Below are 18,479 nucleotides of genomic sequence, written 5' to 3' on the forward strand. Positions count from 1 at the left end.
CCGGGGCAAAGGGCAGCGCAGGGCCCCATAAAGCGCCCGGCTGCCATCCAGGGACCCCGCTGCCTGCCCAGGGAGCAGGGACCTGCCACCACCACCCCGCTGGGTGTCAGACCCAGAGGGAGGACAGGGCGGCACCACGGCACAGCCAGCCCTTCCCTGAGGCCTCCTGGCTGCCGCCGGAGCCCAGCACTGTTACCAGGGCCCAGCAGAGGCATCCCCGGCTTTGTGGTGGCTCTTTGTCAGGCTTGAAAAGGAAAAGCACCCAGGAAGGGGCAACCTTGAACAGCCCAGGCCTGCCAGGGACCTCTGGCTCCCAGCACTCCCCCTCATAGGGCACCCCCCAGCACCAAGCCCAGGGCCTCAGCTCCCCAGGGCTCCCCCGAGCCCAGGCAGCGGGGCCAAGGAAGGAGGGAAGCAAGAGCCAGGCAGCACCACGTAAAAGTACAAACAGGGTTTATTTCAGCACAGAAGTAGCCCGCAGTAGAAAGCCCCTAGAGGCCAGGTTCTCCCTGCCCAGCTCCCCCCCAGAACACAGTGCAGAGCACTCGCACCCCAGGGGTGCAGTGCACGGAGCAGGGCCAAGGCCAGCACACGGGGTAATGAGGGCAGGGGAAGATAAAGGAGTTGGAGCTTCGAATGCAAGGAACCGTGAGGGCTGGAGCACTCCTCACCACCCAGGGAGCTGCAGGTTCGGCTCTGTCCCTGTGGCTGGATGTGGTGGCTGGTTTCAGGGGGCAGCAGCCAAGGCCAGCAGGACCCAGGCTGCTGCAAAGGGTGCAGAAAGTGAAGGAATGAAGCTGGGGTCGCTTTCAACCCAGTATCACTGCAGGGGAGATGCAGCAGCACTGAGGAGACCGAGGGGAGGGCTGGAGGCACAGGGAAACACACTAGGGTCATGTTCCAGGACTACCACCCGAGGGAAGCCCTCCCCTTCTTATCCCCTCCAAGCCATGAGGAAGGGCCACGCCGTGCCCTCACCCCACAGGCTTAGGGGCACAGCAGTCAAGGGAGCCAAGAAAGAGCAAGAGACAGCAGCTGCTGAACCATGGGAGCCCTTTTATTGCACAGGGGGCAGGGCAGGGATCCCCTCTGGCCAAAGTAACAGACACAGGGCTCAGCCCAAGCCAGCCAGCAGCAGCATGGGGAGAGGGGACAGGGCCCTGGGAGCAGGGGAGAGCCCTGCAACCTCCCATCCCTGCAGAGCCAGCCCCAGCCCCACAGGAGGTGGCCAGTCCCGGGATGCCCAGGGCAGCAGCAGGGATAAAGGGCAGGGAGACAGTACCCAGCTCAGCAGGGCACTTTGGCTCCCCAGGCACGCTGCAGCCTTCACACAACCCCCGGTGAGCTTACTCAAAGAGCTAACAGAACCGACAGCATATTTTGATCCCTCAGGGAAGCAGAGGAAAGGGCGAGGAGGAGAGGAGCTGGCAGAGGTGGGAAGGCAGCGACACACGGGAGAGCTGGGGCAGAACAGCTGTGCCAGTGCTCCAGGCACCACGCTACCTCCAGGAGCCAGCCCAGTCCTCCCCCTGCCTCTACCAAACGAGGGTCCCAGTCTCAGAGGGGCCAGCGTGCGATCCCGCTGGGCGGCGCTGCCCCACGTCACGTCTGTGCCAGCGAGAGCTCCTCCAGCCCTTCCTTCCCCAGCCGGTACCGGGCGAGATCCTTGCGGGTGACCATGCCCACCACCTGCGGGGAGGGGACAGCATCAGGCCCCATGAGCCCGGGGACAACAGCAGCACCCCAACGAGCCCCATCTGCCCGCACGCAGCGAGCGCCTGGTGGCCGTGGGGACTCACCTCGTTGCGATTGTCCACAACCACCAAGTGCCGCAGGCCCAGGGCCCGGAAAAGCTTGAAGACCCGTGGCAGAGACGCCTCCTGCAAGGCACATCGGGGACGAATGGGTCACAGAGGCCCCAGCTGGCTCCGGTGCCCCAGTGTGGTCGGTTCCCTGACAGACTGGGCGCAGAGGGGCCCCCAAATGTTACCTGAGGCACAGTGTAGGGCGAGGGGTTCATGAACTCGCTCAGGTCGATCATGCACTCGCGCTCGTCCTGGGAGACGTGGATCGACTGGATGGGGGGGAAGCGGGGGTAGGCGTCCCGGAAATCCTTCAGCTTCAGCCGCCGCTGCACCAGGCTCAGGTTGGCCCTCTCCACAAAAACCTTGGGGGGAGAGAGACCATCAGCGACCACCCCGAGACGCTGACTGGGGCACTGCAGCCCCACAGCCCACACCAGGGCACCAAGGCAGGGTCAGGAGGGAAGAGGAGAGGAGCATGAGGTAGGCAGGAGCAGCTTGTTTCTGACAACAGGGGTGTTTTGTGAGCCCGGTGAGGCACAGCAGGCTGCTGGGCACACCAACGTGCCCACAGGCTGCACGGCAGCCCCCAAACAGAGAACCAAGGGAGATGTCAGGGGATGTCAGGGGTGCTCTGCCAGCAGGGCTCCAAGGCAGCCCACCCAGCCCCTGCACAGCACCACCCACCTTGTGCTTCAGCAGGACGATGAGCTGGGAGCGCAGGATCAAACCCCGCAGCCCTGCCACCTGCAACAGAGCATGGGGTGTCAAACGAGGCTGGGGACAGGAGGCGGGTGCGAGGGTCCCACACCGCAGGCAGCCCTCGCACAGCCGACCCCGGACACATCCCCATCCCCCCTAGCAGGCACCCAGCCCACCTGGGTGCTGTTGGGGTTGCTCTCCACCACGGGGAAGCCGTTGTGGTTGGAGGAGGTGTCGCTGAGGATGTCCACAACCGTGCCCACCCGCTCGATCCTCCGCAGACAAGTGACAGGAGTGCTCATGACCTCCCTGTGGGGAAGAGTCAGGAGGAAACAATTCAGCAGCAGCACACCCCAAACTCACCCCCCCATGCACACACCTCCCTGCTCCCCCCATAACCTGTGGGGGACGTGGAGGGGGATGTCACGCTGCTGGGGAAGGGGCTGGTGACCATCAGGCACCTGTGACCACAGCAGGTCACCGCCACCCTTCTCGACTGGGGCCACAGCACGGTCTGAGGGCTGGTGGTGGCCCCCAGCCCACCTACCTGGCCGTGAGGGAGTGGGACGTCACCGGGGCCTCCCAGTGCAAGAAGGGCACGCTCTGCAGCTGGATGTGCATGTCATACAGCCCCTGCAAGGAGAGCCGAGCTGTCAGCAGAGGCCTGCTGAGATGCTGAGGGGGTGCAGCCAGGCAGCAGCCCCCCTCTGAGAGTCCACAGGCTCTGCAACACCCCCAGTCCTCACTTGGGGCTTCCCCAGCTCGGCAGCACCCCAAATCCTCACCCACAGCCTCTCGCCCAGTCCTGGGCTCCCAGTGAGCACAGCCAGCCCTCACCTCCACAAAGTAGTCGCCCACAATCTTCGCTGTCATCAGCACCAGCATGATGGGGAAGCCGTAGGTAACGTTGCCTGTTGCCTCCATCATGATGACCGTGAGGCTCAGCGTCATCCGCACTATCCCGCCTGTAAGAAGCGCCCAAAAGGACCAGGGACTTAGGGGGGCAGGGGAGAGCACCCAAGGCCCCTCAGTCTCTGAGCAGCACCCCAGGATTCCCACACAGACACCCCACGAGGCAGGCAGCACATCCAACCCGCCCAGGGATGCTGCTCGCACTTGGCAGGGCTGTTAGGGAGCTGACGCAGGCTGGGGTTTTAGCAACACCACACGGGCTTAGCTTCAGCTAAGGAAAAAGCTGGACCAGGGAAGCAGAGACCATTTCCTGCCCTGCCACCTTCACTATGACACGAGCCAGAGGTGGCCACAAGTCCCGAAGGGGGGCAACTCACCCAGCTGTGCAGCAGCTCCCATCAGGGCGTACTTCCCAGGGTCAGCCCAGATCTGAGAGAGAAAGGGCTCAGTCAGCGGCTGGCTCCAGCTCATCCACAGATAACAAACAGTGCCCCGGCCCCAAAAACCCCTTCCCAAGGAGCAGGGAGTGCCCGAGGACTTGTGCACAGCCCAGATGTCTGCAGGGTTCCATCAGGACTGAAGAAAGCTCAGAGACAGCTCAGGAAAACATGGAGCAAGGAGTCAATGCTCTCCACACTTCTCCCAGCCGCTGTGCCGGGCTCTCAGCCAGCTCTGCAACCATGCCTGCACATGCAGCTGGGCCAGCAGCAAGAGGAGAGCAGGGTGCCACATCCACCCCAGACCCCCTTCCCATCAAACACTCACCGAGCCCTTGGTCAGGTAGGACAGGGAGATGCCAAACAGCCTCCCCCAGGCAGCGCCGATCAGCAGGGAAGGGATGAAGACCCCCGCGGACACGGTGAGGCCATACGTCCAGCAGGCCAGGAAGAAATACATCAGGGTGAACATCCCCAGCGTCATGGGGTTGTAGGAACCTGGGGTGGGGAGAAAAGAGTCAGTGCTGGTTCCACAGCCAGGGGAGAACAGACAGCAGCAGCCCCTGAGGCTCACTGCCTGCAGACAAAGCCCCTCTTGGGTGCACCTTCCTCCAGATTTTCCCCCCAGCATCCTCCCTGACAGCACAAGCCTTTCAGTCTGGCTCTCCGGGTTGTTTCTACCTCTGTCAAGCACCCTGCCAGTGCCATCCAAAGCCCTCCCGTCCCACTGAGTCCAGCACATTAATTACCCCAATCTCGTGGCTCATGATGACCCAGCCCCTTTCAGCCCTGCATTTCTCAGCTTCCTGCGGGGAAAAATGATGATGAACTCTGCAAAGTCCCAAGGGACTGCCAGCATTGGAGGAGGAGGTCAGGAGGACGGAGGTGCTACGGTCAGTTTGGGGATCAGCTCAGCAGAGCAGGTCCTACAAACATGCTCCCTGTCCCGCAGCCCCCGTGGTGCAGGGCATGCCTTCATGCTGTCCCCCAGCACAGCAAGACACTGTCATCCCCAGGACTCAGCCTATTACAATTTTTAGGACTGATGAGCAGGCTCAGTCTAGTTTGAATCCATATTTTGCAACCTCTCTCCTTTACAGAGGTCAATGGACCAAAGGAAGGGCCCAGCGCTGCAGGGAGCAGCCCTGAGACAAGGGACACCCATCCCTGTGCTAAGTACTGAGCTGCACACCCCAAACCAAGGGTCTAAAAACTCAGAGCAGCAGGCCCGGGGGGAAGAGAGCATGTCATTGTTACATGGGGTCCAAGGGAAATTGGAGCTGGGATCTGAAATTTAATTTCTTGAGCAAATCCAAGCTGCAGAAATCCACCTCCACAACCTACCCAGAAGGTAAAGTCATTCAGGGGCAAAAGGCCCTGCTAAGTAAGAAAACAGCCCGGGGTATTTCCAGGACAGACTCCAGAGAAGAAGCAAGGCTCAGACCTGCTCCCATGCTGCTGGGAGGTGCCAGCTTGCAGACACACACAGACAGAGCTGAGCCTTTGCCCGCCAGCTGCCCCAGGACCACAGCCCTTCGGCCACGCTGCTGGGTGCCTCTGCACACAGCAGGCACTGCTGGGCCCATTCTCCCCGAGCTCCCCCAAAAGGCTTTTGGCCAGCCTCAGCCATGGTGCAGCAGCAGCAGGTTTTTGGATGCACCCAGGCTCACATTGCCCCTCCTGTGCACCCAGCTGGCCACCAGCAGCACAGCCCCTCGCTGCCTGCTGCCCCACACAGCACTTGGCCAGATCCCATTGTGCCTTCCTGGGCCATGCTGACAGCCCCTGCCTCATCCCACAAGCAAGGAGGGAACAGATCAGCCACCAAGCACAAACCCTGCCCCACTCTGCTTGTATTTGAGGAAGCACTCGCTGGGCAGGCAGACCTGGAGGGTCGTGGAAGAGGTTGACAACACTTTTCTCAGGTGTGTTGAAGAAGGCAGTGGCCATAGAGTTGTACTCTCCATCAGCACAGAAAAGCTAAGCAGGGGAAGGAAAAAAAACAAGTTAGAAGTGGCAGATATGGGCTGCCCTGGGACAGCAAGGACTGCAGGGCTTTGGCTGGCTGAGGAGCCCAGGGCAGACCTGGGGACATGGGGCACCCCTGCTGAGCTGAGGGCAGGGCACTGCCATACAGGAGAATGGAACGAAATCAGAATGAGGGAGATGCTTCTCCAGGATCTCTGGCCTGGCAGCTTCACACGTTTCTGTGCAGCCCAAAGGAAAGTGCCCAAAACATGAGCAAAGGGCTCCAACAACCATGCTGCTTTCCGCATGCCCACACCACCACTTCACCACTGCCACCTGGCTGGTGACAACCTGCCAGCCAGTGCCTTCACCTCTGTCCCTGCCAAGCCAGGACTCAGATGAAAAAACATCCAGCTGCTTTTATTTCCAGAGCTTTGGGTCAGGCCAGCCAGCAGAACCACCCCCTGCTTGCTGCACGGGGGCCTCCAGCTCCACCCGGAGCACAAGGCACCGACTGCAGGGGAACCAGCAAAGCCCAGCAGGATTTTGTTCCCCTGCCGAGGCTCAGGGTCTGCTCCCAGCACCTCCTACCTGCAGGGGGTAGGCCACCGTGCTCCCCTGGATGGGCTGGCAGTCTCGAGAGCAGTAAATCATGACGAACCCCACAGCCGCCGTCACCGCTGCGACCAGCATGGCCTCAATCACCTGGAGGCAGGGCCGGTGGATGTACCTGCGAAGGGAGCACATCACACGGGGTTTAGCAGCTCTCCCATTGCTCTCAGGAACACCTAACAGTTGGGTGTGTGCAGCATTGGTGCCTTTCTGGGCCCTCAGGTCACCAGAGAGAAGCACAGCAGGGGCAGAGCAAAGGCAGGATGCTGGGGGTCAAAGCCTTGGCTGCAGGAGGCAGCTGGCATCTTTGTGCCCAGCTTCCAGCTGTCACCTCTCACATTACACATTGGGTATGAGGTTACAGCCCGGCTCTGGGTAGGCACACCACTCGCAGGGAGCACAGAAGGTGCCAGCCAACCCATTTCAGTCATCTTTGCCACCCACAAGCTCCTACCTGATCCGGAACATCGTTAACCAGTAATTCAGGGCATTGAACAGGGCTCCCAGGATCCCGCCTGCAAACGCAGAAGAGGGAGGTGTCAGCACGCAGGTCGCACCCTCCCGTGGCTGCCCGAGAGGCCAGAGAAACAGCAAAGCTCAGGGAGACATCGACATCACAGCCAGTGTGACACACAGCTGCTGCCCCTGCTTGGGGGAAACCACAGGCCCTGAAACCAGAAGCAAAGCACTGGCCTAGGGACAGGCCAACAGGCACCCAGGCAGCTGCAGAGCCGGGTGAGCACGCTGGGGAGTGCCTGACGTGCTCCATTTCCCCTTTCTGGAGGGGTAAGGGTGGCTGAAGCACCACAGCTTGAGAGCCCTGGGCTGCCACACACCAACCCCACCGAGTAACTGCAGGGCGCAGATGGAACGGGCTCGCCTTTGCTACAGGAGTGAGCGAGGGCTGGCCCAGGATCCAGCTCTCAGCCCCATAAACCCCACGAGCAGCCTCTGCTCTAGAGTTAAATGTATTTTCCACTCCCCCAGGAAACAGGATCCTGAAGTTTTTAGGCCCAGACAGAGAGCAGAGGGAATTATTCAGACTAATGGAATTGAAAGAGCAGAACTCTCTTACCAACCACTCCCATGAAGATGAAGATAGGAATTTCCTGGATCGTGTATCCCATTTTCTAAAAACAAGAGCTGGGTTTCAGATCTGCTGACCCTTTTGCAGTGAGTCACCATTTGCTCAGGCAGCACAGCCTGAGCCAGAGTGGCTCCCGGAGTTCCCCCAGGACATCCCCTGCACACCCCACAGCACCCGGACCCAGTGGGGGCTGCAGAAACACCTCCTGCTCACATCGATGGGCCTGGGATCCTCTGGGATCCAGCCAAACCTGAGCCTGCCTCAGTCCCCAGGCAATGTGTGAAGGCATACTGGTGTCCCAACCCCCCCACGCTGCTCCTAACACCCCAGCAGAGCCTCACACAGACGAGTATCTGCGCCGTACCTCGTTATCAAACCTGCCGAAATTGATGAGCCCGGGGCTGGAGAGATCCCAAGCATTGCCGTGGTAAACGCTCAGCACAGAGTTCAGAGTGAACGTCGAGATCATGGAGGCAAAGAACTAGGAAGAGATGCAGCCCAGAGTCACTGCTGGACACAGCCAGCCTTGCTCCCTCTGCGCTACCCCAAATAACCCCGAGCTCTTGGCTGGGGCTTGGTGCCCGCCGTGTGCTGGAGACAAGCGGCCACGCTCCCCATGGGAGCGCTGAGGGGATGGTGGAGAGGGCTCCAGACACAGCTGCAGCTGGCTCAGGCCCCTGGAGGCCCAGAGGCAGGACCCAGGAGCTGCTGCTGGGCACGGGGGGACCCCAACGTGCCAGGGGCTGCGCACAGACCCGGAGCTGGCAGCTCTGGAGTTCCTGCTTCTGCTTTCCAGCACTTACGATTCTCCACGTCAGGAACTGGTTCCAGAAGGAAGCCCCTTCCTCCAAGCTGAAGAGGACGCCCCCTGCAAGGGCAAGACAAACAAACATCTTCACAAGGGGCACGGAGCACGGACCCTTGCCTAGCAGCAGCAGCTGAGGCAGCCAAACCCACCCAGCCCACAACCAAAAAGCTCCAGCGAAGGGACCAGCCAAGCCCACCAAGGCACCGACGAGGTACTGCTTGCAGCAAAACCCCTTCACTGTCCTCCCCCACCTCAAGGAGGCAATGTTCAGCATCAGACACAGATAACCAGCTCCTCTCTTCACAAGGCCTGCAGGGCAGGGCAGGGCAGGACAGCTTGGAGGGAAGCCCGGCACTTTTGGGGAAGGTTTGGGGCACCACTAACTTTTAGGGAAGCTGCTTTTTTTTTTTTTTCTTCTCAGTCCTGGAGCTGGTAGAGGATGGCAGCACACCAGTTTTTTAGTTGCTCACACGTCCCCACCACACCTCAGCTACCCTGCAGGCTTCCAGGCAAGTGTTTAAGCCTGGAGGTTAACGCTGGGCTCTCCCAGCCCAGGCTCCTGCAGTGTCCTAGGTCCCCGCAGCCGCCCCCTCACAGCCAGGAGCAACCTCCTGGTAAGCCGTGCGTGCAGGCACTGCTCAGCATCAGAACCGGGACACGTACCCACAGGGGCACCAAACGCGGCCGAGACACCAGCAGCAGCTCCAGCCGAGACAAAGTCCCTCTTCTCTGTGTCTCTGCGGAAGTACTCGAAGATCTGAAATACCCAAACGAAGGCAGGTTCAGGGCTGGCCAAAGGCTCAGGAGGAGACACGGGGAACGTCACGTGTGACCTCTCGCCACCAACACAGCCCCAAGGAACTGTCCACTTTGGGCACCCCCAGGGGTGCAGGGAGGGATTCACGCAGCGCTGGCTGGAGGCCACAGCTCCCTGCCTCCCTCCAGACGCCTTCCCCAAGGCGCACAGAGCTCCGGCAACCCAGAGCCAGGCTGGGGCTGGGCTCTGGCACCAGGGAGGACTTGGCTCACCAGGGAGAGGTGCTGCTGGATCACAGACTCATAAAGGTTGGGAAAGGCCTCCGAGATCATCTGATTCAACCATCCCCGCACCACCACCATCACCCACTAACCCATGTCCCCAAGCACCACATCCAACCTTTCCTTGAACACCCCCAGGGACAGTGACTCCACCACCTCCCTGGGCAACCTGTCCCAGTGCCTGACCACTCTAAGAAGAAATTTCCTGATTTCCAACCTGATTTTTTCCTAATTTCCAACCTGCGTGGATGATGCCATGCAACTAACATTAGCATCCCAGTAATTTGCATAAGATTAATTTAGGACCAGCACCTTCACAGACAATTATTCCTGTGATGGTACAATGAGAAATATTAATGTGCATGTAGGATGTTTTCTGTATCTCATGGTAACACGTAGAAAAATTTGTATCATGCCAACTTTCATATGAAAGCTGTGTAAGATTTATGTTGCTCACTTATGCTGGCAGTGCAAGGAGAGTTTTCCTCCTGCACCCAATGGGGATGGGAGCAGAGGGAACAGAGCTGTGCCCCCTCCTGCCTTTCGATGCTCACAATGGCATCTTTCAGGGGGCATCACTTGATAGACCCCAAGCCTCAGCAGGGAAGGGGGCAAAGGCCCTTTGCTGGAGCTCAAAGTGCGCACAGGGCTACACAACACTCATCTCCTGGCTGGGGAAGTCTGATAGGGACAGCCAGGGAACACATCCCAAGCCCCTGCAGCACAGCCCCTCAGCCCTGAGCACCAACCTTGAAGTCTCGCTTCAAAGACGTGGATCTGCCCTGGGAGATGCCAGCAGCAATCACCGCTCCGGAGTGAATCATGGGTCCTTCCTGCGGGCAGGACAGCAGGGTCAGGCAGGGGAAGGAAGAACCCGTGGAGCTGCGGGAAGCTGGGGAAGGCTGCCTGCTTCCCCTCAGGTCACCGCCCTGAAGGAGCTGGACACCAGCACCCAGCAACACGCTCTGCCTGTACCAGCTCCATCTCCAACTCTAGCCCAGGAGAATTTCCCTCTGGCAGATGCAGACCTTGCTGTTTCCCCCCAGATCCTCATTCTGAGTGGTTCCTGTCCCCACCAGCTCCCCTCCAGCAGAGGGGGCAGGCTACAAGGTCCCAAGGGGGCACCTGCACCCCCCATCCAACACCCCTGGGGACGGACACAGCCGTGTTCTTGGTGGCCCCACACATCCTGGGGCTGGCACTGCACGCCCTCTGCTGCTCCCCAGGCTGTGCCATGGCCACCTTGGCCAACAGACCAGGGAGTGAGAGTGAGAAGTCACCGTGGGGCCAGCAGCGCCAGGCTGCCCCGCAGCGGGTAACAGCACACCCGGGAGCGCCCCGTGCACATCACCTTCCCAACGGCCAGGCCGCCGACCACCGAGAGGATGACCCCGCAGACTTTGATCACCAGGGTCTGCAAAACAGAGCAGAGGGCACAGCGCATCACGAGGGGGCTCTGCTGCACCACGGGGAGCCCAGCCAGGCTCTGCCACGGCACCCGCGGGGAGCGCCCTGTGGCACGAGGGCACCACCCGCTCGGTCCAGCCCAGCGCACGCAGCGGGTGCTCATCCCACGAGCTCATCCCAGGAGCTCCCGCTTACCTTGAGGCGGACAACGTGTGGGATCTTCACGCCGTTGAGGTAGCATTTGATCTGGGGAATGCCGCTGCCAGCTGCCACGGGCTGCGGGGAACAGGGGAGGTGTTTGTGGCTGACACGGACAGGGCAGGGACTGGGAGCGCATCGCTCACTTATCCCTGTCCCCAAAGCGCAGGGCATGCCAGCACATCCTTGGGAAGGCTCAAAGGCAAGGCCAAAGCTTGCCGACAGGCTCTGGAGGTGGGCTTGCACCCACTGCACCTCCACAGACACGCAGCCCCTGAGGGACGGCGCCGTGCTGAGAGGCCCGGTGCTGCAGGAGGCTCTCACCTGGTGGCCAGGGAGAGCTTCACAGGAGCGAGGGCAAAGCAACAAGGCAGGTGCTGGTGACTCAGAGAGGCTCGCAGGGAGCCATCGCCCCCCTCCCAGCCACAGCCTGCCCCCAGAGGTCAGCAGCCAGTTTCTGGGCTGTCCTCTGGTGTCTCCGAGGCACCTGGTCAGCCTGCTCGCTGCCGACGCTCACGTACACACGGAGCAAAGAGGCTGAGCCAGGCCCGAGGCTTGCACGAACTGACAGGAGAGCAAGAGCCGAGCCTGCTTCCGAGGCTGGAGCACACCCTGCTGCCACCTCCTTTGCCCCAAGCTGCTGGGGCTGCAGACAACGGGCAGCATGCCCTGACTGTCTGACAAGAGGAGAAACCTCAGCACACCGACAGAGCCGCACTGCCAAGAGCCAGTTCAGCAGAAACGTTTGATGTTACAGAAGCACCCCCAGGCAGGTGGCCTCCAAGCCCTCACCTCTATGAAAGCGACGATGACGGAGCCCACCATCACCACGCTGGCATTCAGGGTGGCCCAGAGCAAGAGGGAGAATGACAGACCCCCCTTCTCCGTGAATTTGTCGATGTCTGAGGCAGAGGATCAAGGAAAGGCCAGTGCCAGCTCAGTAACGTGCCCCCCACCACAATGAGGGGTCGCCAGGGAGCTCCTTGAGCTGCAGGTCCTGCAGGCAGCACGGCCTCCTCCGTTAGCACAGCTCAGCACCACGGGCGGCAGGACCCATCCCACCCAGCCCCTGGGAGGAATTGCAGCCCTCCGCCCCCCCGACGGCCCCCAGAAGCCTCAGATCTCCGTGTGAGGATACTGTCCTTCACCACTCGGTACTTCAGCCCGGCCAGGTTCTCCACCACGATGTCGATGAAGCAGGCAACGAGGCCGGTCAGGATGCCGATCATGGCACAGATGACCCAGCGCTTGATCTCCACCGTCCGGAAGGCCTGGCGGACAGACAAACAGCCATCAGCCCCCCAGAGCATCACGGGGGGCTCCCAGCCCACCTTTCCTGATGCAGGCCGAAGCTGCAGGCTGCAGAGAGCTGCCCAGGGAGAATCGACACAGGCAGGCACAGAACTGCAGAGCCCAGCCGCAGCTGACTTGTTTCAAGCCATCCCCCAGTGTCCTCACCCCTCCAAGGGATCCCTGGACAGAAAATGCGTTTTTCCAGCTTGCCCACCTCCATCAGGCCTCTCAGCAGACTCTCCTGTTGTTTCCTGCTGCAGCACTGACTCCCAAAGCCCCCAGGACGAGGCTTTCCCTACGCAGATGCTGCAGGCATCCCTCTGCTCTGCCTCCCTCCCAGCAATGCCACCACGGCTCCTGTTTGAGCTGGAACCCACCACGCTGGATTCCTGGGGAATCCACCCTGCTCCAAGGTCTCCACAAGCTGCTTGATGCCCGTAATAAACCCACCGTGGCCCGAGATGCCTTTTAACCCCCTGCACTGAGAAGCGGGCAGCGGGTGACGGCTTCCCCGCGCCCCCTTGCAGCAGGGCTGTCAGCCTGCAGGAGCAGCGGGCAGCCACAGCACGGCGGGACTCACCGCGTGGTTAATCCTCCTCTCCTCCTCCAGGAACAGCTGGTTTTCGCTGTTGTCATAGTCCAGGCTCTAGTTCAGAAGAGGGAGATGCTGGTTAGTGCCAAAGGGGGCTTGTAACATAGATGGAGTGTGACTTTTTGCTCGGGCTGATAACGACAGGACAAGGGGCAGATGAGGGAGGAACAGGAGCCCACATACCTCGTACTTGAGCGACAGGAGCTTCTCGTTGTGGGGGATCTCGTTGGGGTACGGCCGAGGCAGCTCCGTCTCCTGTGGGACACAACACACAGGTCGGTGGGGCCGGGCAGGGACCTGCTCGCTCCTGGGGCTGCCTGACACCGAGTGCCCGCACCACCCTGCTGCTGTGGGGCTGCTCTCACTGCCCCACAGCTCAGGAGAAGCCCAAGAGAGGCTGCCCAGGAGGCTGGGACCTGGGGTGACTCCACCAGGCAGCGCGTGGGGCAGATTTAAACCGATTCAAAGAGCCTTTTTTGCCTGGAGCCCTGGCCGCCTCCTTGGTCCCAGGCAGGACATCTGCCCAGGGGCAGCAAGGAGCAGGCAGGCAGAGATTTGGCACAGCCAGCAGCGACCTGCTGTTCTAACACAGCGTCCCCGTGCTCCCAGCAGAAGGCAACGTTTCACCTCGGCAGGAAATTCCTTTGGCCTAAAGCAAGGAGCTATTTCAAGCAGACCTCGGGTTTGGGGCAGAAATCAAGTTCTGCTTCACAAACACCTTCAATCACGCAGGCTTCTCCTGGCTCTGATTTAGGGCATTCACCACGGCTGCAGGAGGGCCCCCCCCAGCATCACATGCCCTTTTCCTGGCCCTGAGTTACAGCCACAGCCAAAGCTGGCCCAGCTTTTTCTCCACAGCACTGGGTGGAGACACATTTTGAAGAATTCCGTAAGAAATATTTAACAGAATTCCTTGCACTCGCATTTCATGAAGCTCAACTGGGGCAGCAGAACCTGGGGAGGTTCTCCAGGTGGGTGGCTGAAACCTGAGTTTGCACAGGGTGCCTGCTGCCAGCCCCGGCCCTGGGAAGGAGCACAGCTGAGATCCCTCCCTGGTGGCTGTCACACCACAGGTCCCCTCCCTTCCCTGCATGCTGACTCAAGGCTGCTTCTCCTGCCCGCTGCCCGAGCTGGGCAGGAGCTCACATGACAAGGGAGAAATCCTCCCCACCCCACTCGGTTCTGCATTTGCCCTTGTCCTGTTCCAGAGAAAGGACAAGGAAGGAGTGAGACCGAGCCAGCCTGAGCTCGGGACACAGAAACATCTTCGGCAGCACTTGGTGCCACCAGGGGAAGGCGACCAGGGGTCTGCTGTTACTGACACTGCTGCCCCGGGAGCATCCCCTTGGGTTAATCGCAGCGGGGAGCTCAGCAGCACGCCCTGTCTGTGCCACTCACCAGCTCACGGACGTCCTCGTTGAGATCCACATTGCTCAGCTGGCCAGTGCGCAGCAGGGAGGAAGGAGTGAACTGCAAAGAAAAGGGGAAACCGGGTCAGCTCCCAAACACACCACGACCACCAGCTCAGTGAGTCCCAGCTCTCCCACCTCACGCCGACCTCCTGGCTGCCCACGGCCACAGCCCCCCGAGGGGCAGCACCCACAAAATGCTGCTCGCAGGGGACACGGCAGGGAGGTGGCTGCCCCCCAGCACAGTCACAGGCCGGTCACTCCTCGCCTTCCAGCCGCACTCCTCGCCTTCCCCAGAACACGATTCCCCCACGCCAGAGGAGCGGGGCTGCCCGCGGGCAGTCTGAGCAGCTGCCCTCCAGCCCAGGCTGGGTCCTGCCCTCCACAACCTCCTGCTGCCTCCACGCCCGGCATCCCCCTGCGTTCCCAGGCATTAATTTCCCCCCCAAACCCTCGGCGTGCCCAGGGCCCAGCTTGGTGCACGCAGGAGGAAGCGGCACAGCGCTCAGCAGCCGGGGCCCAGGACGGTGCCGGGAAGGAGCAGGCGCTGGCAGCGGGAAGGCAGGGGCAGGTTCTCCTTTCTCAGGCTCGTCACCAGCAGCACAATTGCATAACGCAGGAGCCCAGGGGCTGGTTTGGGCAACTCGCATCTCCTGGCCAACGCAGGCGAGGGCTGTGGCTGAGCCTGCGGCTGGGCAGCGCCACGAGGAGCCCACCAGGAGCAGGTACCACCAGCACCCCCACCACTGGGAAACACATGAGGGTGCAAGCACCACGGCCACTAAGAACAGCCCGAAGCCCTCGTCCCTCCACCAGCCCTGTCCCCAAACAGCTTTGCTGACAGTCTGAGGAATAAATGAGCTATGGCAAGCAACAGGGGGCTCCCAGCACGTCCAGCAAGCTGGTGGATCCCAGACCGAGCCCCTCCTGCTTTAATCCCCCCGATCCTGCCTGGAACGCGCAGGCCAGAGCAGCCGGGAGCCGTGCACGTCACCGCAGACGAAGAATATCCCTTTGTGTCGGCAGCCTGACCTATTTCCCACTTCTCCCAGCTCCCCGTTCCTATTTACTCCCTGGCCTGCAGTTGGGTTTTGCCCCTGCTTCTCAAACTCGCCCCGTGAGCCAGGCACTCGCCAAGCTGTCACCTCCCAGGGGACACACGGGAGCAGTGGGAGCTCAGGGTCACGAGCCAGAAGCAGAAGCGAGTTGTTTCAGTGCCCAGCTGCTCTGGTGGCACAGAGGTCCCAGCCAGGACCCCACTACTCTGGGAACAGAGCAAAGACCCGGTCCCCACCCCAAATCTCCAGCAGGGTGAAAGCAGACACCTTCCAGGGCAGCCTCCCTCCGCCTGGCATCAGAGCACACAGGTTTGGGGTTCCCGTTAGACCCAGACAAGAACAGGGAACCGAGCTGGGAGCCACCACTCGTGTCACGGTCCCTGCTCACGCCTGGAGGACGGGAAAAAGCTCCCTCCGTCAGCACCCACCTCCCACAGAAGGGGCAGGGAGGGATTGAGACGACCAGGGCCACAGCCAGTTATCTGTGCTCGGCCCAAAGCACCGCTCAGCACACGGCCAGCCCCACTCCTGAGCGCTCCCCGAAGGCCGGCTGCTGCTCCCGGCTGCGTGTGATGCTGGCGTGACTGCAGAGCAATTATTTCCACACAACAGCACGCGCTGTTCCTGAAGCCCGGCGGCTGCGGACGGCCCAGCAGCTCCCCTGCCCCGAGCCCCCCAAGGAAACCCCCTGCAAGAGCTGCCCCCGACGGCGGGGGACGAACGACGGCGTCACCCAGCCCTCGGCAGCCCCGTTTGGGTGCCAGAGGAAATTCCAAACTCGTTTTGAGCTGCGCAGGGAGGTGGCCAGAGAAGCGACCTGGTGAGGTTCCAGAGGAGACGGAGCCAGACGTTCCCCAAAGCTCTGCACCAACGGGTCATGAGGCAGCAACCCGGTTATAGGAAGGGCTGTGCTGCCCATGGGGAGCCAGCGAGGTCGCTCCCTGCAGGGCATCAGCTAGGACCCAAGCCACTGGGAGGCCCCGAGGAAGGGATGAAGGCTCACACAGCTCCACAGCCATGCCCAGCCCCCTTCCCAGCCAGCTGGCAAGCCCCAAAACAGATTCAGGCCACATCCCTGCGGCACCCCCTCTACGACCACGGGCACGTTCGTCCAGGCAAACAGCCCTTCCTAACCTCCCACCCAGCAGTCAGAACCAAAGAGCTGCGCTTCCTCCTGTCACTGAGCTCGCTTTCATTTCCATCAAACGAACACGTGAGAAAGAGAAGAAACTGCACTGGTGCCACTTCTGCTGCACTGCCACGCCGCCAGGTGAAGCCTCCCGTGGGCTGAGCAGCTCCCACCCTCTGCCGAAGCTGCCCTGTCCTGGATTTCCAGCCTGGTGCCGCGGAGCTGTCACACGTGGCTGCGCTCCTCCTGGTGTCAGCTGGCCACAGAGAACTGCAGGGACACGGTGACACTTCCCACATCCCGCTCCTCGAGGGGGATTGCTGTGCTTGGAGCCGTTCAGAGCTCAGCGCCACTGCCAGGAGCAGCGGTGTCTGTCCTGCTGTCCGTCGGTCCCACCATGTGCCCAGACCCACGGCGAAGCACAGCAGCGGGGCCAGGTTTGGGGGCTCAGAAATTTCCCCCAAAACCCCATCCATCCTCGCCGAGCCTTATTTCGAGGAGCTCCCACACACACAGCTCACCAGATTTTTACAGCCGGGAGGTGCTGGGCAGGCCTGGGCTCTACTTGGTGCTCAGCCCAGCGCCCCAGCTCCTCCCAGCCCGCTGAGCCCCGGGCCTGCAGAGCGCAGCAGAACCCAACAGCCCCCGCGCTTCCCCTAATTACCCTAAAATCACCCTAATGAGCCCACTGCTCCGAGCTGCCCAGCAGCGGGGCAGCGCAGGATCACCCCGCCCGTGCTAACGGCTGCCGGGAAGCCCCGGGATCGCCTCCAGCGGCTGCCCGCACCCCCCGGGGGCTCACACCGGGGACCCTCCCTGGCGACCCCAACCCCGGAGCGAGCCACGGCTGCCGGTAACCGGGAGGTGGGGGTGGGAGGGGGAACGGCCCAGCCTGAGCCACAGCCCCGGCACCTCGGGGCCCGGCCGCGGCTCCCCCCGGGGCTGGCAGCCCCCGCTCGGCTCCAGCCCCAGCCCCAGCCCCGGGCACCGCCCGCAGAGCCCCGGGGAGCCCCCAGGGGCGCCCCCCGGCCCCACCTGCCGCGCGCCGTGCCCGGTGCCGTTGAGCAGGGGGGTGCTCTCCCCCGCGGGGCCGTCCCCGTTCCCGTCCTCGTCGTCGTCGTCGCGGGGGTCGCGGCCGGACCACGACACCTTCTTGGCGACGTTGGCCATGGGCGGCGCGGCTCCGCCGCTCCCCGGCTCCCCCGCCGATCATGTGACCCGCGCCGCCGCCGCCGCCGTCACGTGAGCCCGGCTGCTCTCCCGCGCCCCGCTGCATCATGGGAGTTGTAGTCCTGTCGTTCCCCCCCCACACACACACACACACCCTGATGGCGGGGGGGATCCCTCAAGGGGTGCGGGGCTCAGCACGGACCCGGAGCCACCCCCTGGGGGTCTCGTGGGCAGTGGGTGGCTGCAGGGTGCCACCCCCACACCCGGGCCCGGACACGGTCACGGGTGTTTCCGTGCCACCCCGGTGCCTGACTCAGTGGGAAAAGCTGCGGGGCAGGGGGCACGCGGCCAGCACGAGCGGGTGACCGAGCCCCAAGCCCCGCTGTGTGGGACAGGGGCAGGTGCTGGGCAGGAGCCAGCCTGCGGGGAGGCCAAAGGATGTAAAATCACCCAGAAACACACCGTGCCACGGCCTGCCCACCCCCACACACCCTCATGTCCCCAGGTGCTGCACCCACCAGGGCTCAAAGTGTCACCGAGAGGTACCACGCAGAGCAAGACCACCAAAACCACCAATAACTGAGGTTTTCTCTCTGCCTGGAGCGTTTTATTAGGAGTGAAAGGGCTGCACGTGCTCCTGCAGCCAGGAGCAGGCCTCCACATGGCTGCCTCCTCCCTCAGCCCCATGCCCCCCGGCTGAGAGCGGTGCTGGCAGCGCTCAGCCGCGTCCCTCAGGTGCTCAGGGCAGGCACAGCAGCGTCACCAGGCATCACTGTGAAGAAGAGGACCCCTAAAAATGGGATTCTGCATTCCCTGGCTGCCCAGCTCCCGTGCCCTGCCTCAGCACGCGCCGTGCC

At 62.0% G+C, this 18,479-nt stretch overlaps 1 protein-coding gene across 1 annotated transcript; it reads right to left on the reverse strand.

The window, feature by feature from the left end:
* Positions 1–436: 436 nt before the first annotated feature.
* CLCN7 (chloride voltage-gated channel 7) lies at positions 437–17,660 on the reverse strand. Its single transcript, XM_032197913.1, has 25 exons — positions 17,488–17,660; positions 14,255–14,326; positions 13,040–13,111; positions 12,845–12,910; positions 12,110–12,242; positions 11,764–11,873; positions 10,969–11,049; positions 10,718–10,780; positions 10,116–10,199; positions 8,992–9,085; positions 8,324–8,388; positions 7,885–8,001; positions 7,509–7,563; positions 6,888–6,948; positions 6,413–6,551; positions 5,740–5,833; positions 4,182–4,351; positions 3,794–3,845; positions 3,342–3,469; positions 3,052–3,137; positions 2,681–2,813; positions 2,490–2,549; positions 1,991–2,167; positions 1,800–1,880; positions 437–1,689 (listed from the first exon to the last, which is right to left on the reverse strand). Exons 1-25 carry the CDS (start codon positions 17,620–17,622, stop codon positions 1,603–1,605), a joined length of 2,415 nt encoding a protein of 804 aa, XP_032053804.1. The 5' UTR covers positions 17,623–17,660; the 3' UTR covers positions 437–1,602.
* Between the last annotated feature and the right edge of the window lie 819 nt (positions 17,661–18,479).

Source organism: Aythya fuligula, chromosome 15 (assembly GCF_009819795.1).
Source record: "Aythya fuligula isolate bAytFul2 chromosome 15, bAytFul2.pri, whole genome shotgun sequence".
In the NCBI taxonomy this organism is placed as follows: Eukaryota; Metazoa; Chordata; class Aves; order Anseriformes; family Anatidae; genus Aythya; species Aythya fuligula.

Excerpts from the sequence above, each read along its gene's own strand:
- CLCN7 (XM_032197913.1), bottom strand. The coding sequence starts at position 17,622 with ATGGCCAACGTCGCCAAGAAGGTGTCGTGGTCCGGCCGCGACCCCCGC. Across the intron at positions 7,564-7,884 it reads TCGGCAGGTTTGATAACGAG|AAAATGGGATACACGATCCA; the intron begins GTACGGCGCAGA and ends TCTTGTTTTTAG. Across the intron at positions 2,550-2,680 it reads GCAACCCCAACAGCACCCAG|GTGGCAGGGCTGCGGGGTTT; the intron begins GTGGGCTGGGTG and ends GCTCTGTTGCAG.